Here is a 24562-nt window from a genome sequence, read left to right as displayed (position 1 = left end):
TTTTTAGTGAGAAAAAAATGCAATTTTTTTCTGTCCCCTACTCTTCCATATTGGTTTGTTTTCCTCTGTTCTTAAGTCTGCTTGTACTTCTTTCCTTCTGTCTGTCGAGCTGTAGGTCCCCCTGTCCTCTGTCTCCTTCAGCCGTTTTCCCTTATTTCTACCCAGTGTTAATTATTCCTCTGACCCTACTGTCACTAGTGCCCCAGCCCCTTCCTATCAAAGACAGCAGGCCCTTCTAGGCCCCCTTTCCCTTGTGCTTCCTCACCTCTGTCTCTCCTCTCTCCCCCTCCCCTGGCCCCTTTGGCCACCCCCTGCATAATCTCCACTGCCTGCATGACTGCCCAAGTTCTGTATCCCATCTTCCCTCAAAGGCATTCACAGCTCTGCTGTTATCCTTGTATTAGCATTGAACCCATTAAAGCTAATTTGTTTGCCCTAATCTCCATTTATTTTTCCCTGGTTGATATTAGATTTCCCTTTCTATTGCTCCAGCATGATTTTCTCTTTGTCTTCCTAATGGTGTACCCCCCTCTCTCTTCCTCTATTAATCTGGTTGGCTTCACTGTTGTTCCAAGGCCTTTTCTCTCTGTCTCCCTCAGCCCTTAGATTAACCCTGTCACCTCCCTCCCAAAAAGGGACCCCAATGTCTGTATTTTCAAGGATGAAGCTGCTGTAAATGTCAATAAGCCTCTAAATGTCTGGGGGAAGGCACTGGTGATCTTAACATCAGGTTATTTCCTAAAGCCAGTCAGTAGGTTTCCAGAACCTACAGAGACCAGAGTGCTGCAAACCTGGGTCACATGAGCTGTGTTGAACCTGAAAGCTACCATGCCCTCGTTTTTCCTATCTAAAGGCCCTCTGTGGCTGGGCTCTGAGTGTGACTGGTGTACACCCTGCACCCTGGCTTCCATAAACCTAAGGAAAGAGGCCTACCAGGAGCAAGGTTCAGAAACTTTCTCTTTCTCGCCAGCCTTGCCTGTCCAGAGGCCTCTGTCTGTCTCTCATGATGTAGATTTCTTCCTGGATACCAAGACCTCAGAGGCAGCTGTAACTCTTCCTCTGACTGTGTAAGCTCCTTTCTGGAGAGCAGAGTACTTCCTACCTAAATGCTCACTAGACTACCTTGAGAAGCCTGGCACTTTTCACTTATTACAGCTTCAAGAAAAGATTTCAGCATAATGTCCCTGCTCCTGGATCCTTAAAAAGATCTTCTGGTGATTTCTTAGACTTTATAGCCACTCTGTAAAACTGAAATAACTATGAACCCAAACTATTAATTAGTTGATTAAACATAAACTTGCAACTCCCGGGTCCTGGAAGGTATGTTAGAGAAGCCTCCCCAGGTCCTAGAAGGTATGCGAGAGGTCTTTCTTCTGGCTCCTCCCCCTGAGCTTCCAGAGGCCGGCAGATTTCTGCTACAAAACTGCCTGAGGGTAGTAGAAATATCCACACCAGGAGTCAGAGGTCTGTCTTCCTGCAGGTGAATATATCTGCTAAGTATACGTTTTGACTTCTAGTTCCCTCCCAAGTCACCCCACGTTTCCCCTAGGATCAGAGGTTATTAATGCTGCTTTTTAAGAAAATGGGTTGATAGTAAAACAATATTCAATTCTGGGAGACATGTAACATGACGAGGTGGCTTCTGAAGAGATGCTAGGCTTTGCCTTGAGAAGCACACACGTTAATAACTTTTACTATGTTACCAAACCTTAAGGCTTTTTGATCCAATCACTGTAGGTTATGATTCACCTTTCTTCCTCCAAGAAGTTCTGTAGGAGATCCACATGTATGTGTGGGATGTGTGTGTGTGTGTGTGTGTGTGTGTGTGTGTGTGTGTGTGTGTGTATGCCTCTGTTTGGGGCTAGTGCATAGTAAACAATCCAAGTTAGTCACCTAGTGCTCAAGCACTAGGTTCTGTAGCTCTGCTATGAGGTTATATATATCTGAGTTTAATGAACACTCATTTAAAAATTACTTTAAGATGGGTAATAAGGGAAATAGAGATATAGGCTAGAAGAACCTCTAGTAGAGACAGACAAAGTCATGAGAGGAGAGGGAGAGGACAGCAGGAGGTGGGGGGGGGGGGGGACAAACAACTGTAGTTGGTGTAACTTTAGTGACTCAGAGGACAGGTGAGTGAGTCTTTAATAGAATGCAATCACAAAGTAGGAAAAAGCTATGCTTCCCTAACTAAACCACCGCTGCTTCTCTGCAGCTCTAGGTTTCTTTGTTGTTTGGTTCTTAACTAAGATAAGATATGATTGACAAGCTTAGAGAGGAGGAGAGGGTATGCTTTGGCTAGAGTAAGAATCAGAGACACAATTAGAAACTATGTATATGTGGGGGGGCAGAGAGAGAGAGGGGGGAGAGGGAGAGAGAGAAGGAAAGGGAGAGGGTGAGGGGGGATGGGAGAGAGAGGGAGAGGGGGAGGGGGAGAGAGGGAAAGGGAGAGAAAAGAAGATTGGAATTGGATCCTCAAGGCAGGACATAGGAGGCGTGGTCACTCTGTGCTGCACAGGGAGGAACACATGAAGATCCATCTTTCTAAGTGCAGCATACCCAGCAAAATCTTCAACAAAATTCCCATCTGTGGTTTCCACCACCTGGCACTATTCTGAAGGGAATTATTTGCTCTAAGGCCTGACTCAAGGTTGCAGAAGAAAGTGGGAGGCCTGAGGGCAGAAGGCTCCCCAGAAGAATAAAAAGGTTGAACCCCCTCCATAGCACACCAGCACAGTGATTCTGAGGCTGCTGTAAGATGAAAAATGGTACATCGAGGACTACAAGAGCTCCTGTGTAGCTTCCATGGCGATGGAGTAGGCTACTGTGACCATCACTCTGTGGAAGGGGACATGTGTCTGTGCAGGGCACTCAGAGTGTAGCTGGCAGCAAAGAAGAGATGACCTGATGTCCACACTCTTTCTTGCAGAGCCAGGACAGAACTGATGTTTTCTGACTTGTTCATTTTCTATTGCTGGAAGCCCTTTGAGATCATTGGTGCTGTTTCAATAGAGAAGAGAGAGAGAGACCAGAGTTTGGGTAGAATGTACTCAGAACCAAGGAGTGCCCTGAAAGACTGTATCTTCTCTAATCAGCTTGTTTGCTTGCCGTTTCCATCTTTTTTAGTTTAAATCTGTACCCTCATAAGAAGTTCAGTGCTGGGCATCAAGGATGAAATCCCTTCCACTCTAGTGTCTAAAAAGATTTTAGACAACAGGCATTAATTTACCCTACTCCATCAGTCTCAAACCTGGATTCCTGTGCTTGGTGTCACAAGGACTCTACTTAGCTACAGGTGAAGCTGAGGTTAGAGAAGGGGTGCTGAGCAAGCAAGCCCACACATCGTGCTTATATTGTTAAGAGTTGAAATGTGTCCCACTCATCAAACCCATATGCTGAGGTCCTAACCCTCAATGTTTCAGAGTGTGGCTTTATTTGGAAACGAGATCTTTGTAGATAGTGAGGTTGAAATGAGGTCACTGGGATGGGCCCTAATCTCGTACATCCATGATATAGACAAAAGTATAATGTAGGATGAAGGGATAGGTAGACAGGAAAACAATGTGGAGATTGCATGAGCCAAGGGGTGGCAGAGATTGCCCACACACTGGAGGTAACTCTGACTTCCTAGGTCTGAAATTATTTCTGGCCTCTAGAACTCTGAGAAATGTATGATGTCTATGCCATCTTGCCTGTGTATTTTGTCACCAAAGCCCTAGAAAACTAGTACACAAACTACTAGGAGCTTATTGTTTTGTTCTTGCTTAGTCTGAGTGTGTATAGGTATGTGTGTGTCTTGCTATGTGACTCAGGCCAGCCTTGAACTCCTCTTGTCTCAGCATCCTGAGTGCTGGGATTATAGATGGATTTTGCCTGAAGGTATTTCTGTGCACCATGTGTGTGCCTTGTGCTTGCTGAGTCCAGAAGAGGGTGACATTTGCCTTGAAGCTGAAGTTACAGAAGGTTGTGAGCCATCATGCAGGTCTTAGGAATGGAATCTGTGTCCTCTAGAAGCTAGTTCTCTCCACTGCTGAGCCATTTGTCCAGCCTCTTTAGTGGGTTTTGAGCTACACAGCAGATGGGAAGGCTGATATACTCTTCAGAGATGTTTGCCTGTCTTGTGGCTTCCCTCTAAAGGGCCCTCCAGTACAAGGCAGGTTCAAGCAAGACTCTTGAGGGAAAACTCCTTTAAACATGACACCCATATCTCCTGCCAACGATATCTCCCTGTCAAGCCAGCACTCTGTTCTTCATTTCAATCCTTCCCTCTTGTGGTGGGATCTCTTTAATTCACAGAAGAGTACCAGGGCACAGCAAAGCCCCAGTATGCCTCTCTTCCTGTGCTTTGCATTAGACAGGGTCCCTGTCAGTGTACATATGGAAGTTGCCAAACTCATAGAATAGTCTCCGGCTGTAACAGCTATCATATAAGCAAGCCATTCTTGAAACACTAACCCACTATTCTAACACAAGCATGGATGGGCATATATGAGCTAATTACTGCCCTTAGGCTCCATCTCCAATGGTTCTATCAGTATGCAATGCCATTATACTTGGGATTGTATTACTTATTTTTTCATCGCTGTGAGCACAATTGCTGTGAGGACAAAGGAGGAAGAGGAAGAGAAGAGAGGAGGAGGAGGAAAAAGAGAGGAGACAGAGAAGGAGAAGAGTTTATTTTGGCTCACAGTTAGAAGCTATAATCCATCATGGTGAAGAAGGCAGGGATCTGAGGTGTCTGACCATACTGTGTCCACAGGACACAGAGATGAGGAGAATGGAAGGAAAGGGATTGAGAAAAGGGAGGAGGGAAAAAGGAAGATGAGGAAGAGAGAAAGGGAGGAGACAGGAAGAGGAGAAGGAGGAAGGAAGAGGAGGGAAGGGAAGGGAAGGACGTGGGAGGAGGAAAAAGGGAGGAGGGGGAAGGAGAGGAGGAGGGAAAAGAAGGAGGGTGCAGCTTCTTGAAAAATTCTTGTTAGCAATTGATACACATCTCTGTGCTGGGTATCAACTGGAGGGTTTTTTTGTTTGGTTGGTTGGTTGGTTAGTTTTTTTTAGTCTTAGCTTGCAAGAATCTAGAAAACCTCTATTCTCACAGAAGTGCTGGTCTTTAACCAGCCATCTGGCCAAGCAGCCTGTGTCCACCAGGCTGATCCCTAGGTCAGAACTACCCATGTCTGACCATGTTTGCAACTTGTAGTTGGATTTGTAGTCCAACCTGGTTACCCAGCATTTGACATTCCCAGGACTGGGGAGGCATGCCATTGGGGCAGAGCCATCTTTGGTAGCTGCCACAGGTTCTCCAGAAGGCTACACTCCTTGTTTCTTCAGGGTCCTGGTTGTCATTTATAATAAAGAAAATTGAGATGTAATTACATCATATCATGTGGAAAGAATCAGGTGTGCTTCACACTGGAGAAACTTCAGTCAGTTACTCAAACAATAAAACATGTTATTGGTGAAGTAAGCAGAAGTGACCCGCACAGCTGTTACCTACTGGGTCTCACTCCTCAGAGGATTCTGGACAATGCACTGGGCTTTGAAGGGATTTTAACTTTTATCTATCTCAGAGAGAGGACACTATAATAAAAAGTTAAAAGATATTAGTAATGGGGGAGGGAGGGCGCTGAGTCCTGAAGAGAGGGAAGCTAGATTCGATGGTCACTAAAGCTTTCAGGTATCTGAGAGAGTGTCATTGAAAGGGGTGGAACTTGAGCAAGGTTGTGGGAGGTGGGATGGTGACCAGAGTCTGGCACCAAATGGGCAAAGGTCCCCAAGTGGGAATGTACACGTGCCTGTTTTGTAAACAGTAACTAATTTGCTGAAACCTGGGCTTGTGTACAGAAACAGTGTTGGGGAGTCCTCAACTCACACAGCACTTGACTTAAACAGAAAACTGTTAATGATTGGATTAAAAGGAAGCCCACACAAGAATCCGAGATAATTTTGGAAAATCACCAGGCTAAGTTTTTTCTGGAATGGGGCCAGGAGAGGAGAGAAATCAAAACATTTTGATAATGTGAATAATCGAGCTATCAAAACTTACTGCCATAGCTGTTCCCTCAATAAAAACATCACAAAGTCTGACAGACTCTGGCAAGAGAGAAGAAAAAGTACATGAAAAGTGGCAAACACAGAAGCACGAAGTCAACCAGGCAGGACGGAAGCTCTGCGAACAGGTCAGGCACAAGCTCTGTATGCAGATTGTCTGAAAGCGGCCTAGAACGACTATCTCAGCCAGGCTTTGTTAAGTTCCCCACAGCCTCGCAGGACCTCATCCCTCTTTCCTCTTCTCATTGCTAGCTCCTTCAGGAGGGCACACGTCATAGAATCCCCCACAGCTGCTTGGGCTACCTAGTGAGACTTCACCTTCAGCCCTTCCTCAGCTACACCCACAAGCCCAAGCCCCGCCCTCCTTCCTTGTTTAGCTACACCTACAAGTCACAGCCCCGCCCTCCCTCCTTGCTTAGCATTTTGCATCTGCTTTGACTGAAGTTTCTCCTTTCTTTGGCTGTAGGTGAAAGTCCACTTTGCTTTTCTGCCTCTGGAATGTCAGCATAATGGCAGAGGTAACCAGGCTTAAGAATATTGCCTGTGGTGGCCCTGAGACTCTCTGTCCCCAATGCTTCATGGAAAGGATGAGGCCTGCTGCTGTTGCTGTTCCCCATAGCTTTGTCCTGACCCAGCAAGGGCCATTAAGCCCAACTTCATTGCCCACCACACTGAAGGGCTTAGTAGTAAGTATTTACTTATTTAACTGACCAGTTAATGCTAATCCTGCTTAAAATAATTTAGAATTAAAACCTAGGACTTGCTTAGCCAGGGAATATAAAAATCAGGTAAAGGCAACCAACAGATGATGCTGATGGATGCAAGCTTGCCATGGGCGGCCGAGGGAACAATGCAGAGGGAAAAGGAGTCAGAGTTAGAGAGTGAAGAGGCGTGGAGATGCTTTTATAAGAACTGGCAGAGAAATGAGCCAGTGAGAGGCCACTATGGGAGAATGGAGGGCTGGGACTAGGAGCCTTCCCAGAGAAATGTGTGCATTACAGAGGGTAGCAAAAGAAACCATATCTATGGGTTTCTAGACGGTTATCTTCAGGGATAGCAAGACCTTCAGAGGAAATCTCGAGGAGAGGCGTCCTAACCTCGGGAATTGTGACGATCAGTTTGAATTTGTCAACTTGACACAATGCAGAATCACTTGGGAAGAGAGCTTCAATAAGGAATGTCTAGCACAGTGGCCTTGTGTTTGTGAAAGGATTCCAGTATCTTGATTACACTAATTGAGGTGGGAACACCCACCCAGTACAAGTGGCACCATTGCCTGGATTCTGGATTGTATGAGTAGAGAATGTAGGCTACATAGTAACAGGCGTTCATCGCTCTTTGCTCTTGCCTGTGAGTGTCATGTGACTTACAGCATCAAGCAACGGCCACCTTGATCTCCCTGCAATAGAATGTGAGGCAAACAAACCCTTTCTCCTTTAAGTTGCTTTCATCAGGATATTTTATCACAGTTAAGGGAAAGGAAGCTAAAACAGGTATTTACCAAGGGAGATGAGAAAATGAGACCACAGCAGCTTGGACAGATATAATAATAGTTGAGTGTGTGCATGCCTGGAAAGCTGAGCAATGGGATGCCTGCTCCACTAGCCACCACACTGCTTCAAAGCATCTGGGTGCCATAAGTGTCCAACATACATGAACATACATGAACTATATCATGTATGTGGAAAGAAGAGGCACAATTAGGAAAAGTTAAATCAAATCTGAGAGATGCCCTCTGATGGAGGAAGGCATGTGATCCCATTATTTCATGTTACTAGAGAAGCATGTCTGTGTGGACATCAGACAGTGCCCCTTTGCAGCAATACCAGCCTTTCTGACATGTATTATTAGGCCAGAATGGTCAGATTGCTCTGCAACAAACATCTTGGAGCAGTGAGTTTAATGGACTACCGAATCAGATCCTAGGTCCTGGGTCCCAAAGAGCAGACATAGAAGGTCATAAGTAGAAAAGCTTACAGCATCAACTTGAAGGCATTTTGTCTATAAATGCCCTGTTTCCTACTAGCACTTCAGACTTTGCTGTATGGCTGTGCACCTCTGCTCACCTACAAGACAATGGTGTTTGAGAATCACAGACTTTTGAGATTGGTAACTATTTGGTCACTGAATAAACCATATTGTTTACAATAACCATAAACACCATTCTTGTGGGTGTTGAAACAAGCATGGCTTCATATATTCATGGGTTTTGTCAACTCTCCCTGTTCCCTTCAGGTTTTGGCCAATAGACACCTGTGTAAGATTGGAGGTAGCTTGGGACAGATGCCAAAGGCCCCAAGGAGAAGAATTGCTCCAAAATTCTAAAGCAGAGCAGAATGGGAGGGATGGCATTGTCTTCTGAGCAGTGGGTCCTGCCTGAATAATGTGCCCTCAATGTCTCATCCTCAGGATACAAAAGGCTGAACTCTGGGAGGAATAAGTCCTTAAAATTGCCACTAGTAACTACCCAGCTCAAGGAAGATCCACCATGACCTCCAGGGACCCAGTAATATTTGACGCAGCTACTAGCAAATGATCACCTGTCCCTGTGCCTCAGCTTATGAGAACAATGCTGGACCCAAGAATGTCTAATGAACCTCCATGACCATCCATGTTCTTTGATTTTATAAGGTCCTGGGGTCAGGGAAACAGGGCATGGCTGGATACAGCATATTCCCTTATTCAGATCTGAAACCATACGCTACAAAACCAAGATGGTATGGGCTGTTTCCCCATTCAAAAATGATCTCACAATCTGGAGCAGAGACCCAGGGAGCTTGGTTTCTACATCCCCACTAGGTCTATTATCACTTTCTTGCAACTGTGGATTCAACCAGTCACACCTGTAACTTCCTACCTGAGTCTCTAGGAGTCTCTGGGAACAGAGGGGCTTCTCTTCCCATTTATCACCTCTAGTTCCAGGGCAATTTCAAAGCAGTGAAAGCTTTATTCCCAGTGTGTTTATGAGTGTAAGAAGGTAGTGTATGCAAACTTATGTCTGCCAGTATATGTGGTATATGTATGAGATAGAGAACTAAACTGAAAATGGCCAGGTGTCCAGACTATAAAATTTAAGAAGCCACTCACTCATTCTCAGAACTGGCCATGCTCTTGCATGAGCTCACAAGAACCTTTATACTTCTCTCTAGTTTCAGCCATGTGTGTGTGTGTGTGTGTGTGCGTGTGTGTTGATGTGTGTGCATCTAGGTGTGTCTCAGCAGCAGCTCTCAGTGGACTTTAGCCTGTGAAGGAGGCCTTTTCTTCCATTTTCTAAATCCTGCACATTCAGAAAAGACCACAGACATCTCTCTCTCTCTCTCTCTCTCTCTCTCTCTCTCTCTCTCTCTCTCTCTCTCTCTCTCATCTTAGAGCTTCTTAATCTACCCTCCCCACACTTTGGGATGTACCACAAAGTGACTGAGAAAGCTCTGGTTTTTAAGAAGACGTCCCTGGTCTAACACAGAACTGCAAGACCTGGATCCAGATGTGCAAACTCCCAGTCTCCTGTCAGTACGGTGTGATGACAGGGCCTCATCTGCGACTCCCCTTGACCTTAACACTTCTGGGACAGTTAGACTATTTAGTGTTATTAAATACGAAGAGGCTCTTGGTGTTTGTGTTTGAGTATCCTGACAGACCCATACATAGCTCAAGCCTAGAGTATAGGAGCTATAAAGATAAATACCCCTATGCAAGTAGACTACAAACAGCCATAAAATCACAGCAGTAAGATTTCTTGAGAAAACGAGGAAGAGGAAAAGGTAGAAAACTTTACAAGAGATGGGTGGGTCTGCTGAGAATAGTTCCGATACAGGCAGCAAGCGCTTCACACACATGACATCAACGCTTTGAGGCAGGACCAGTGAGTCCCAACCACTGACAAAATCAACAGCTCCTGAACTCACACAGTATAAACAGTCAGAAGAGCTTCAGAGCTGGGCGTGCATGATCCTAAAGGCAGCCTTTCAAGACCCCCTTTTAATCCTCTACCAACGGGAACCTTAGGTTCTCTGGGCTCAAGGTGGATGCTGTCTATGTGGGGCAGATCGACAAACAGAAAAAAGTAGTCTGCAAACAGTGAAAGGCTGAGACAATTGTGTCTACACTGCATGATACAGAGAACAACTCCTAGAGAGATGGAATCCAAACAGTACATCCTGGGCTGGCGCTGATGTGCTGCTGAGCCTCGGGTATTCCCAGGCAGAGGACCCCTTCCATCTGATGGAGCCTAGCATTTCAGCTCTGCAGAAATGTGCATCTGTTCATGATACTGACACCTATAATTCTGCCTCATTTTGAGTTGTCCAGCCATATGGAGATGAATCTCCAGGAGATTGCCGTTCCTATCCAGAATCCCAGGATATCTCTCTGGAGCAGAATGCTTCTAGGATCCACCAGACCACAGATGGCCACAGGAGGTTTATATGTCAGCCATGATGATGTGGTTTCTTTCTAGTAGCGGTTCAAGGCAAATGACCTCAGCTTCCTGGTGCTCCCAAATGACCTGTCTGTCTGTGTTTGTCTTCATCCTGCCCCGGAACTGTTTTGTCCGCTCATTGCCAGTGCTGTTACTCTGGGTCTGGTCCCTTTAAAAGGATACACAGGAATCCACTTTCCTGCCCTGAGCTGGTGCCTCTCAACTCTTCATGATGGAAGCCCAGCCACTCACCTTTTTTTGTTCTGGCCACAAGTGTTAGCATCCCTGGCGTGGTGCCCTGAATATGGTAGGTGGCACTTCATGTAGGCTAGTTAAGCTGAAATAAACTACTGCCTCTCAGATTCCAGCTGCTTCTAGATTGACTCTAGCATTGTTTCTTGCCTACAGTCTCCCCCTTGCTTCTACCTCAGAATCAAAACAGACACTCATGTTAAGATGAGTCTGTGAGTATGGAGAGGTCACCCACAATGGCCACCTCCATTTTGAGACTTCTCAAGAATCAAGTCAGCATTAGGATGAAGGAGCAAAGCTGAGCTGAAGTCTGCAATTAGTGCTCAGTTACCACGACTGAAATGTCAACCAGGCTTTGCCATCAGGCTGATACTGAGTTATTAGTACACAAAGCAGGGAAATGGAAGACAGGGGTAAAGAGAGAAGGAGAGAGGGAAAGAAGAGAAGAAATCAGAAAACCGGTGATTTTTCACTGGTAAAAACTAAGTGGTATGGATCTGAATTTAAAAACGAATTTCTATGGCAAGTGTTTACATGTCCTGTCTTAGCTGCATACACAGTGCAACTGCAAACCCACAAGAGCGCTCTGGCAGATTCATTAAGTCCTACAGCAGCTGTTCTCCACCTTCCTCATGCTGCGACCCTTTAACACAGTCCCTCATGTTGTGGTGACCCCCAACCATAAAATTACTTGTGTTGCTACTTCATAACTGTAATTTTTCTACTGCTATGAATTGTAATGCAAATATTTTTGGAGACAGGGGTTTTCCGAAGGGGTTGGGACCCACAGGTTGAAAACCACTGCCCTTGAATGTTCTGGATTCCGACCTAAAGTCCACATTCATTCTATTAAAAGCTTACTGTTCCTGCTACTACTGGGTTCTGTTGTGAAATAGGTTTTTAGCTAGGACAGTCTAACAGCTCACAGTGACTGTGGGGACCTTAGTGGACATTTCCCAAGTTTTCTTTTACTTATCTCAGCAGCTGTGGGATGAGCTTTGTCTACTTGCAATATGAAAAGGTCTCTCCTAAATCTACAAAAAACAAAGTTTCAGCTCTGGATAATCTTCTGAGACAATAGGATATCTGGAAATGTGTCCTGGATACTCCATCCCCTGGTGACCATAATATGGAAGAGTTTTTGTTGTTGTTGTTGTTTTGTTTTGTTGTTTTTTGTTGTTGTTTTTTTTAAAACTAGGCTAATGATACAGTTCTAGTTTTAGAATGTTTGCCTGGCATGCAGGAATCCTCAGGTTTGATCCCCAGCACCTTATAATTCAGGATCATGGTTACAGTTTTAACATTCAGGAAGTAGAGGCAAGAGATAGAGAAGTTTATGCTATCCTCTGTTACCTGGGCTACTTAAGTCCCTTAAAACATAAAGTAAAAGAGAAAGAAGGAAAGAAGGAAAGAAAGAGAGAGAGAGAGAGAAAGGAAGGAAGGAAGGAAGGAAGGAAGGAAGGAAGGAAGGAAGAAAGAAAGAAAGAAAGAAAGAAAGAAAGAAAGAGAGAGAGAGAGAGAGAGAGAGAGAGAGAAAGATCTTGAGTAGCCACTAAGTGCCATAGTGAGGATAATAATTTCTTTTGAAAATATATAGATGTATATTCATTTGGACACTAGTTTTACATACACTGTTTTCTAGAAGCCCTGGAGTATCCCACAGTTCATACAGATAAAATAATCAACCCCAAAGAGACAACTGACTTGTCTAAGGTCACACAGACAGAAAACAACAACCAGCCCCAGGTCAAGAACAAAGCTTCCAGGGCTTAGCCCCCTCCTTCTGCTTGCAGAACAGGGTCTTTGGTGGTCCATGCTGGGATATAACACTGGCTTCACAGCCATTTTGGAAGTCCCTCACCCTCTTGACACCTCTCAGGCCCTGAGCTTATCCCAGGGATAATAGTTCTGCTGGTCTTCCTCAGATGTTAGGGACACTAAAAATAAAAATTACAACACAAACAGAGGCTGGGTGTGTCCAAACACACAATTCACAGGATGACAGCAGATTAAGCCATTTCCTTCTTAGATGCATCATTCAGCCAGACCAGTCTCCTGTCCTATTCTGACAGTGACAATATGTCCCAGCAGAGTAATTAACACTAACTGCCAGGTCACTCCAAGGCCACTTAGAAAAACAAGTGAAAAAGAGAAAACCCTTCATTGTGGCTGAAGACAGTAAGAGTGGGTGGGAGGAGGAGAGAGGGGGAGAGAAAGGGTAGGAGCTAAAAAATGGAGGATATACTTTCTTTCAGTTTCTCTGCTTAAGCCAAACCCTCACTATGTTTTTTCATAGCCAGCTCAGCAGCTAAATGAGGACCCTAAAATGAACCCCATTTTGAGCTGACTTATAAGGGAACCTCTGTAGAGGCTTCAAAGGAGCTGAAGTCTGGCTTTGATCCCCTGAGAGTCAGACCCTGAGGAAGCTGCAGAGGAAGAAAAACTAAACTTGGAGAAAGTGCCTGGCACCCAGCATTCTAGAGCCCAGTGTCCAGGCACCCAGCATCCCAGCACCTCCACCACCCCTGGCTTTTACATGACCAGGAGATTGGATAGCTAGTACTGGCCCCTGGCAAAATAGGGAAGCCTTCCTGGATACACCAAAGCTATTTCTATTCCATGCACTTGCTTGTTATTTCTGAAATAAACCCAAGCACTCAGACTAAATGTGGTTTTGAGATGCCAAGGAAGGGAATTAACTTTTCTGTGAGTTTTGAACTTTCTAAGGTGCCAAAGGATGGCACTTCTTCTGGTATGGATGGAGGTGTGGTGATAGTTTTGGAGAAATGTTTTTAAAGGCCCCTCCCTTTGTATTGGCTAATGTTTGATACCTCCTTCTCCCTACAGCAACTCTCAAGAGATGCCCAGAGAAATAAAACACTGGCCTCTCTTCACAAATGGAAAGACATACAACCATGCTGCAGACAAACACATTTTATTTAATTCCTAGAGACTGGGGGATGAGGAGAACAAGCTGACAGAGTGAAGGCTCTAGCAGTGCCCGCGGGCACAGGCACTGCAGCCTTCTTACTCAGCCTGCTGGTTGAGTTTCTATCAAGTGTGCAAGTGTGAACCATCCATCTAGTACTACTGAGTTCTGATGAGCTCCATTTAGGGTGGAAAGGGAGTGATTGAGGTTTGCCTCTTTGGCTGAATTCCTTTCATTTCTATAGAAACATCCATGCATGCCAGTCAGGCCAAGTCCGGAGAGTTAAGTGATGGATGTGCCTGCTGGCAGTACAATACCACACCTATAACAGCCCTCAGAGATGAGAATCTCAGCTTCCTGGCAGGAAGTGCCAGGGTGAGCTTGGCTCTTGGGTCTGGTTCTTCTTTGGCCCTAAAAGCAGCATTGCTGGACAGGGGAGGGTTAGGGAGGCAAGGACAGGCCTAGACATACTTGGCATCTTACATGCCACTGGGGATTATGGAGTAAGATCCTTAGAAATTAACCTGAGAGTTCCTGAGGAACACCTGAACTTCTCTACCATTATCTTGGAACAAAGATGCTTGCTGGTTTCCACCCAGATCATTCAGGATCTTCAGTCCAGGCAAAGCTGGTGCTCAGTGACATGAATGGACAGTTTACCCAAATACCTTGACATGAAAAAATTTTGTTTTCTGACCTCTGTAAGATAAAAATTTTATTTTCAGGTCCCTATGAAGCCATGGGAGTGGACTGAAGGGCTTTTGGAAAGTCAAGAAGGCCTACTAGCTTGTGTACATGAAAAAATAATCATCTCTCCTCACAGATGTACTTGAAAGTTAGTGCAGATTAAAAAAAACCAAAAGGTTTAAAGCCTCCTCCCACCTGCTTGGCTTCAGGTAGTCCATTCCAGGATTGCTCTAGTGGGCTGAGTAAGATGGGATTGGCTCAGCTTTCCAGATCCCAGAACCCTCGGACAGCTGCTCTTTGTACTTTTCACCTCAAGATGACCCATCTAGCATTGCCTTAGAAACAGCCTTTGAACAGTTTTGTATGCTTTAGACTCCCTTCTCCCAAAGGAACCTGGGTTAAGTAAGGCATTACCACCTGACTCCAGAAAGAAACATCCGTGGTATGTGGGGTACATGCTTTAGACCCTGAAGTTCTACCTCTGAAGGAAGGAGACGCTCAGAGCTCAGGTGGGGAAGCTTAGACCAGTGTATCAACTAAGGGCAAAATATTCCTCAGCCTTGAATAGGGATTCATTCCCTGCTTCCTCCTTTTAAAACACACTCTCTCTCTCTCTCTCTCTCTCTCTCTCCCTCTCTCCCTCCCTCCCTCTCTCTCACCCCAACGTGTGTGTGTGTGTGTGTGTGTGTGTGTGTGTGTGTGTGTGTGTGTCCTTTCTTTTGGCTCTCTTATTCTCAGATTCTCAAAACTCAAAGCCTCAAAGCTCAGCTGAGAGCTCCAGCCTTCCTTGGACTGAGTGGCTTTAAAATGCTCAGCCCTGAATGAAGACAGAGCAACTGGTGAAAGAAAGAAAGTAAACACTGTGCCAGTCAACACTGGCAAACTCCTTGATATTACAAATTATTGTTCCTGCCTGAGAGCCAGGGAGGATGCTCAGGCAGTCTGGGTGAGGACCAAAACCACAAAGCGACCTTCTCTACCTTGGTTAGCTATCCCACCCTCAGCCCCACCCCCACCTCAGTAGGCAGGTCACCTTTTTAGACCTGGTTCCCATGTCCCTAAGCAAAGTGAAATCAACTACACATGGTTTCATGTTTAGAAATGTACTAATAAAAAGAGGGTGAGCAGCTTCGTTCCCCTTACTACAAGCTCTCTATGTGCTCTGTGTACTGCAAGCTCTGTATGTGCAGGTGAAACTTGCCAGCAAAAGAACTGAAATTTTTCACACACACAAAAGAGAAAATGTGATAAGGACATAATTTGATATGAACATTTGAGCAACTTTTCCTGCAGGGAATCTATAATTTCTACACTACCTTGTGTGTGTGCATGTGTGAACGCACACACACATTGTTTTTATGAAAGCCAATTAATAAATGCTAATCCATTCAAGCATATCTCCACTAAATTACTGTTTCATTTAATTGCACGGGAATTTTCCATTACTAAACTCTCCCTGGCTGATTTTTTTTGCATTATTTATATATTTTTCCAGTTTCACTAATAGTAGGGTTGGTATGTGATATTATCTGCTGTTTGAACGTTGTAGATTTCATTTTCATTTGAAACATTTCCTCATTCTTGCAGCTAGACATAATCTTGGAAAAACGGAATTAAAAGTAGACAAGATTTGATTTTTTTATATAAATTATTGAAAAAGATACTGGCTGAAGTTAACTTGACATGAGCATATTTTACATGATTATAATCAGTTCCTCTCTTCCTGAAGTGCACAATTGTGTGTGCATGTGTGTTTGCGCACGAGTGGTGTGTGTGTGTGTGTGTGTGTGAGGGGGAGGGAGGAAGGAAGGGAAAGAGTGTGTTGGGTTTATTCAGGAATATCTTCTTATGTCAATAAGTCACAAGTGTGCCCATGAGATGTGCTCGTAGCCAAACAGATGGGGCTTTAAGAACAAAATAAAAACAGCATCCAATCTTTTTGTATTTCCCTAGAAAACAGGCTATATTTTACTGATTTCTTTTCATAGATTTTTTTTTCAAATGAAAACTTTGATAACTAGATGCCCAGCATCCTAACAGGTTGGCTTCCCAGAGTTTGCTTCTTTTTAAGAAAAAGGGGAACTTAAGCTGGTGTCACGGGATGGCTCAGGGGCTGTGGTGGAGATGTCATGTTCAAAAGAATGTGTTCTGAAATTAGGATTTCCATTTTTTTAACTCAAAGATCCTAGACCCCCACCGCACTGGGCTGCCTTCTTTCCCAAGCAAATGCCTTCTTCCCTAGCCTCCTCCTCCCCTCTGCTCCCATCCCCTTCTTTTCTGAGTAAATGCGGAACTTCTATCCCCCCCCATCCCCTTCTTTCCCAGGTAACTGCTGTACTATTCTCCCCTTCTCCTCCCCTCCACCCCATCCCCTTTTCTTTTCACTTTCATTTCCTTTTCTTCTTTCCTGCCTCTTTCTCTCTCACAGTAAAATAGTCTGATGGTCAATAAATAAACTGTTTACTCCAAAGGTTTAGGTATGAGAAAGCATTGTCACCCACCATAAGTAAAGTTTCACCTTTACACCCAGCTCCGTCAACAGTTACAGAGAGCAAGAACGACTGATAGTAAATCATACTTAAATTGGCTCTTAACAACAACAGAAAAAAAAACTGATTTTATCTGTTCAGAGCATTCCAAGTTTCATTGATTTTACAAAACAACAACAACAGCAACAACAACAACAGCAAACCCACAACTACCAAGCAGAGGGAACCTGACCCAAATGAAGTGGATGCAGAACAGGCTAATGAATATATTCATGGAAAGTGTGTGCCCTAAATAGATACACTTGCTGAAGTTGGAGATTTGGGGCTGTCATAAAATGTTTTGATTTGCTGTAGTATTAGATGATCTCCTTTGAACCAAAATAATTCTTAATAATTAAAATTCCATGGTATTGATTTTTTATTTTGTTTCATTTATTTCCTTTGTTCTGTTCAGAAAAAAAAATGGCAAAGTCCTTTTGGATATAGATTGATAAAATTAATTAACTTTCCTTTTATTTTAAAAAGGTCTCAAATAAATGCTTCCAATAGACATCAAAAAAGTGTCAATTAGAAATAATTACTTCTTATCAATCAGCGGGGCAATTAAAGTGACAACGCCTGAAAAGATACTTATCTTAAAACTAATTCACAAGGCAACTAAATTATCTCCTAATTAACTTGCAGACGGTGGGAAGAGAGACTGTCCTGAAACAAAGATGAATTGAGGAACCCCAATACCTCTTTATATTTCTGGACACCAGTTCGCCTCCCAAGAGCCTCTCCTCCTCAACCCCTCAAAGCCGAGCAAGGAACCTGGCAAGAAATAGATCTTTTCCAGCTGAACTTCCCCCTCTTTCTCAGGAGGCACCCGGTTTTAGGTGTTTGATGGCAGGCAAATCAAATGCGTTCTTTGATCTTCTCATCGGCTGCTAGAATGACAGGTTTTTCAGAATGTATGGAGAGACAGGTTCTCCGCAGGTTTTTCAGTGTTACTGTTAATGACAATCTGCTTGCTTTTTGCCATACTCTCTTCGTCATAGAAACAGTATTATTTACATTTTAATATTTAAGTGGCACCAATAAATTCTCACGCATCTTTAAAAAAAATTTTTTTTAAATTTCTGCTTTTAGAGAAGTTTGTCCCCGGTGCAACAAAAAAAAAAAAAAAAAATCTGCTGGTTTACAGACCGCTCAGCCCAACGCTGACCTACAGATGTCAAAATAATTCACTCAAACACGAACCATTCTTGAGAATAAAGCTGTAAAGATGTTCAGACCTTTCTACAAGACTAGATTAACCCGGGGATGGGTGGAAGGTTGGAAGGTGAAGGGTGAGCTGCCTCCGCCCAGGCCCCAGTGCAAAGGAAACTTTTGCTGGGGCGGCTGGGATGGCTGTACCAGGGGATACTAGGCGGCCTGGCTTTGGCGAAAACCCGAGAGGACACTCTGGTATATGCGCCACAGAAAACTTACACCCGCACACTCCATGTGGCATCACTACAGAAATTGGGATGACAACGGACTTGTGGACCAGTCTGTGAACTCAAAGAATGGGTTTTCAAAACAACAACAACAAACAAACAAACAAAAAACCAAGAGGGGCTAGCTACGAATTCCTCTCTAAATATGGGACAGGGCATCAAATAAATAGAAAGTCAGAGCATCTCCAGCTCAACACAGGGACCAGGAGAGAAATGCGGGACAGATTTGAACTATAGGGATTCCTTTAGGTATTTTCATCCTTTTTAAAATCAGTGTATGGATGTAGAAAGTCCCTCTTCTCCTCTTTTGCGGTTTTATTTCTTCTTTTGTTAGGAGGAGGGAGAAGAGACTCCTTCAGCTTCTTCAGACAGAAAATTACCTGGCAGGGCAGGAGACAGCCGAGGAGCCACTCAACCCCAAGAGTGATCTCGTCCGAGCTGGTAGGAAAAAGTGCCTTTCTTTCAGCAACTGGGGCAGTTGTTGATTAAGAATATAAGTACACTGTGCCTTTAGTCTTTTATTTTTTATTATTCTAATGAGTGTTTTTAGAACGAAAACAAGCCAGTCAGGAGAAATTCTGACACTCTTTTTTTTCTTTAGCAGCATTTAAGAAGAATCTCGCTCATTCTCATGATTTTAAGGTCTGTGAGTTCCCACTCCTCTCAAGAGGAGGTCAAAGCAGAGTAACACCGGGGGTGGGGGGGAGGTTGGGGACGAAGGGAGCCTAGCTAGGGAAGTTATGGACCTCACTGGAAAACCTCCCAGCTCCTGGGGCCGGGCGATGCATGTGCTAGTTTGACTAAAGGGCTAAAAATTTGCCCTGCCCTTAGAAAGTGGCACAGGGGCGCGCTAGGACCTGCCAGAACAGGAGTACCGGGCAGCTTCATTGGTGGCACCAGGGAAGAGCTGGGACTTCTCCACGTCGCAGTCCCTAAAGCCCCAAGTCAGCCAGGAGCTAAGACCGCTGGGATTCCACTTTCCTGGGGAGTGAGCATCCTGCTGAACCCCCCACTGCTTTACCACTTCTTTACAGAGAAATGGTTAGGAAACCTTTCCGCGCCCTTGAGGGTAGGGGGATTGCCGGTGTCCCTTCCAGTGCGGTGTGGGCCCTCCAAACGGAGACTGCTCCACACAGTCCGACCCTGGAGGCTAAATAGAGATCTCAGCCAAGCGGCGCGCGGGATCCGACCCTCCTTATTATAACAAATGTCCCGTTTGCTAAGCGCGACTTCATATTTGCAGAGAATTCATCTGAAATATTGATTTCCTCTCACTCGGCCGGCCCAAATCGATCACGATGCGCCCTGGCCCCATAAATCGCTTTCCTCGCGCCCGACCTGGCTCCATCCATCACCGGCAGGCCGAGGCGCGCCTCCGCCCGCTGTCCTCCCTGACCGTGCGACTTTGTGGCGGGCGTCCGCCGCACTCGCACTCTAGAAGTCCTTCCCTCGGTACACCCCGGCCCGGGCCGCGAGTGAGCAGATCGGGCACCGCTGCAGGAAGCTCAGGAGCTCTGAAGGCCCAGAGCTGGGGCGCAGGTGGGGAGGAAAATGGGGATCTTTTCGCGACTAATCTGTGCTAGTGGAAGCCCTGATCTTGGGCCCCCGCCTGGCTCAAACCAGGTAGGAAAGAATCTAGTGCGCCACCGATCCCACATCCCCAGATCCACAGACCCCAGACTCCTTTTCCCTTGGGTAGAGATGAAAGGAGGTGGAGGGCGGTATATGGAGCCGTAGGGGAGTCCTGGGAAGAACTAAGAGCACCCAGAGATCTCTGGTCTCTGGTCGCGGCAAGTCTAGAATCTACTTGGCCTAAGGCCCGTGAGCGTACAAGATGTTCACCCTAATAGACTGTGCAAAATGTTTGGGGGTGCAAAAGGACAGCCCTGTGACCCCACAAATAATCCCTCACTGCTTCCTGTAGTTCTCAGAAGCCAAGGCCGGAAAAGGACAGCTCAGTCGAACAGAGGGGGACCCAAGAACTGGAGAGCAGCGAGGCAATGGAGATCCAGGCCCTAGGCACCCCCAACTATGTCCCCACACAGGTGGGTCCTGCCAGCTTAGAGTTCTCTCACCCTACCCGCCCAAGCGCACACAGCACAGCAATGCACGGGTGGCGAGAGGGCTCGGGGGTCCTGACCCCTCCGCGGTCCTTACCGGATCTGATCGAGTTGTGAGGCATCGCCGGGAGTCGCTCACAGACTGAGGGACACTCGCAGCTTTCCTACGCAGGTCCTGGCAGCTCGGGCTGCCACGCAGCTACCCTGCATATAGACCCAGGGCGAAGGGCATGAGAATCGAGGCCTCAAACCCACATCCCCTCCCCAAGCCAGGTCTTTTGACTCCCACTGAGTGTCCAGAGTGAGGTGAAGTGAGGCCAACCTCAGCCTGGCCTAGCAAATGTGCCTGTTGGGAGGATCCACGGTTAGGGGTGCACCAAGGAAGCCCCAAACTCCAGCCCTGTCCCTCCATAGATCCTGCCTCATCCCACTTAACTTGAGAGGAAAAAGGCTGCTAGTCTTCTTAGGACCATCTCCTTTCTTACCCAGCTGTTTCCCGACCAGCTCCCTTCTAGCCCCTAGGTGACATACCTGGCCGGCTGGCCTCAGGCCCTTTCTGCCTGGGTCTGCCCCTGAGGGTGCCCAAGGCCCAGGCGTCTCTTCCTTCTGAAGTTTGCTCCCATCCACCTGGCATCGCCAGCCAGTTTTATCCCGCCGAGGCCCTGGGAGATGTGTCTGGCGAGGCTCTCAGGCCTCGGATTGGCTGGCTGGGTGCAGGGGGGTGAGGGAAGGGGAGGATTTTGCAAGGGGGACATGGCTGAGTGGACTCAGGAGTTAGAAACATTCGCTGGAGCTTCTGTTTCTGGAGGAGGGAAGAGAGGGCGGCCACAGAATCCTAACTCAGCAGGCCAGGAAGTACTGGGGAGTGGGAGATGAAAGCCTGGGGTCTGGGGATGTGGTTCTCTGGAAACTCTTGGATCGCTGACCACCAGAGTGAGCTCAAGGTCACTCTATGACAACCTGCAACCCTTCTCTTCCCCTGCTCATGGGAAAGGGACCTTTTCTTTTCTGAGTGAGAACTTTGGTCTGAGGGTGTGGGTCTTTGCCCATGAGGCTGCAGCAAGATGGCTTTACTTGCTGATGTGACCCTCTCTAGAGCAGATTAACACCAAACCATTTTCTTTGGGCCATAGAGGCTTAGCCAGGACTAGAGTAAGGAAAGCGGTTGGCTACTACTAAGGCCATAGGGACTTTTCTCTCTTCTCAAACACACACAGGCATCAATTCAGTTCTTGTTCTCATTCTTTGCAGTGAGGACCTTGAAAGATGAGTTTAAAGGAAGCCTTACAGCTTAGATTTCACTTCATCCTCTGCCTTAGAAAAGGGTAGTTTGGGCTGACCTGTGGCAAGGATACAGGAAGCAATGGCTTCTATGATGTAGAAGGCACCCTTTGGGAAGGAGTAAGAGGAAGCACTGGCTGCCACTTCTACCACTTCTATCTTTCTAGATATCCTCTTTGATTCCGAATCACCGTACAAGGGGACACTGTGAGTATGTGGGAGCAAATGTCCTGGAGAATCTACAGGCCAGTGAGGCATGCCCCCTTTCCCCACGGGCAATCTCAGACTAGATCTCTGGATTTCAGATTACAGCTGAGAGGACAGCCCTGCTGGGCAGGAGGGACTGTTCTGCCTTGAGGGGTAGAATAAAGAGCTGGAATGAGGAGGAAGCCAGGACAGGGGCAGAGGACACTGAGCTGGTCAGGCAGATGCATGCACACATCTGTGTATGAAAACTCACAACTTTTTTTAATCAAAAAGAGTTATTTCACAACCCATTGGTCCTTTCTTGTATCTCAATTTAGGAAAAGTGTAGTCATTCTGTGGGAAAGAGAATGTGTATAAATGTCCTCCACATCATTAAAGGACTCTAAACGAAAGCATCAAGTAGTGTGCTGTTGTTCTAAATGCTTCTGTATTGTTACTTAAAGGAGCTCTGTACTTTGGCAGGTCCAGATCCCCTGACTCTACCATAATCTCCTCCTGGGGAGAGAAGAGTCTGTGTGGCAGAGCACACAGAATAGCACCTAAAGACCCTATGAGCTGTCTAAGATACCTTGCCTACACAGTTTTGAAAACCTCAGAAGTTCTACTTAAGCCAAGGGTCTAATAACCACTAAAGCTAATAAATCTATTTTAGCCAATACTTGCTTTTACTAACCAACAGAAAAGTCTTATTTTCTTCCATATTTAGACCAACAGCAAGTTATTACAATATTCTAGTATGAGACTGTAATGTGCACCTGCACGCAGCTGCTTCTCAAGGAAGAACTGGCCCACTTGACTCCAGGGCACGCTGCTTCAGGCTGCAGGTGACATAGATAGCTAGAAGGACAGTGAGCAGGGTTGATCTTCTAGAACCAACCAGTAGTAAGAACACCATGCCTTGTTTTATAATTACAACTAGAAATCAGAGCCTGCTCCCTCCATACTTCCTGGTTTTCTGCAACCTGGGCAGAAGCAGGAATGTCATTAAACAATACCCAGGTACCTAAATGCGGCATCTCTGGGTTCAGTCTCCTCTTTTAGGAAAGAAGAAGTTTGAAGGACAGGGTTTACTAAAACCTGTTCTTCAAACTTTTAAGTCTCAACCCTCTCTTTGACTTTAGTTAAAGTTTCGAATTATATTTACATATTGACTTTCTCAGTAAGAAATTAAAGAGTGCCTATTAAAATACTAATACTGCCCACCCCCACCCTACCCCCACCTATTCTTCAGCTTTGCACACATAAAGCCTTTCCCCCAAGATTATCAATTGGCAACCTGCAGTCTAAATCCAGTTACAAGTTTTTGATTTGTTTTGGGGTGTTTTGTTTTGTTTTGTTTTGTTTTGTTTTGTTTTGTTTTGTTTTGTAGGGGGTGAGACAGGATTTATCTATATAGTCCTGGATGTCCTGGAACTCACTCTGTAGACCAGGCTGGCTTTGAACTCAGAGATCTACCTGCCTCTGCCTCCTGAAAGCTGGGATTAAAGGCATGTGTCACTAGCACTGGGCTTTTTTTTTTTTTTCTTCCCCTTTTCTTCTTCAGTTACAAGTTTTATATTCTGTTTTTCCAAGAAAATTTAATTTGTTACCAGTATTTAAATGCCATAATGAACAATGCTGATTGGCTTTAAAAATTTAAAAATTTGAGAAATTTGGCCACTATATTTCAGTAGTTGTGGAAACAAATATTCCTTTAGGCTTAACCTTCCATTCATTCCAGGGGAATGTGACAGTCCTATGCAACAGTTGGTAACTTTTTGGTTTACGTAACATTCTGGGGCTGTAATCAACATTGATCTGGGGAACTTTCAAAAATGGTCTTTTGGCACCATGGCTCTGATAGTAGTGGAATGGGCTTTCTGAAGACTCCTGGTTGTGAGGTTTTCAGCACTAAAACTGGGGCTGTCCTGGCAAACGAGGTTGATTTAGTCATATTACCTGATTAGAGCTGAGTGGTTTGGACTGCTTCATAAGTAGCCCAGGGTTTCAGCTGAACATGGCATTAGGTGGCTCATTACAAGGGTGGGGTCCTGGTGCCCACTGACTTAGGTGATGTACCCCGTGTACTTTCTCCAGTATACTCTTAGTGGTGCCCCAAATACCTCAGCAGAGGAGGCCAGGAACCTCCTCTTCCCCTTTGCTATGACGGCTCAGAAGTTTGCCTGCACAATCTTCCTGGGGGACAGACATGGCGTAAGGCTCCCCAAGCTAACAACCTATCTCCTCCTACTTAATGAGCGTTCCTGCACCAAGATGCATTCTTTAGGAACAAGACTGCTCTCTGCTCTTGTTGGGTGAGTGCGTGATCCAGACCTGATTGTGTAAAATGGGAGCATGCCTTCTCTGAACCTGTTTCCTCTTCTGTGGGATCCGAGAGGCAGTGAAGTAGAGAGAAAGGGTGGGCCTACCTTGCACTTTGTTGTGAGGATGAATAGACTTACAAATGTGAAAGCCCTTTGAAAACCAGCTAGGTACAAAAGTTAATTATTATTAGACAACAAAGGCAGAGGCAATACACCCAAGAAGGGCAGAGTTAAAACTCCTCTAGCATTTTTCAGGAGACATCGGTTCCTTTAATCTTTCCCCCAAAGCATGATGAGTTTTTCAAAAGCCTCCTGGGTGAGAACCTCAAGATAAAGAGGCCAGTAAGCATGCACTTGTGCGTGTAGATGTTGGTGATGGACTGCTGTGAAGGGAATCACTACAAA

General features: G+C 45.5%; 1 protein-coding gene across 4 annotated transcripts in view; it reads right to left on the bottom strand.

Moving 5' to 3' along the window:
* Nucleotides 1-20983, bottom strand: part of Pax8 (paired box 8) — a 55039-nt gene extending 34056 nt beyond the window's left edge. For all 4 annotated transcript variants that reach the window (XM_029474565.2, XM_029474566.2, XM_021154860.2 and 1 more), the window contains exons 1-2: nt 20898-20983; nt 20464-20570 (exon numbers count right to left, since the gene is read on the bottom strand). In XM_029474565.2, the coding sequence (XP_029330425.1) occupies nt 20464-20488 (25 nt within the window). In that variant the 5' untranslated portion in view covers nt 20489-20570; nt 20898-20983. The remainder of the gene's footprint in view (nt 1-20463; nt 20571-20897) is intronic.
* Between the last annotated feature and the right edge of the window lie 3579 nt (nt 20984-24562).

This window comes from Mus caroli, unplaced genomic scaffold, assembly GCF_978045245.1.
Source record: "Mus caroli unplaced genomic scaffold, Mus_caroli_1 scaffold_2, whole genome shotgun sequence".
NCBI classification, from domain to species: Eukaryota; Metazoa; Chordata; class Mammalia; order Rodentia; family Muridae; genus Mus; species Mus caroli.
The sequence above is the reverse complement of the archived record's forward strand: the minus strand, read 5'-3'. Positions and strand labels throughout refer to the sequence as shown.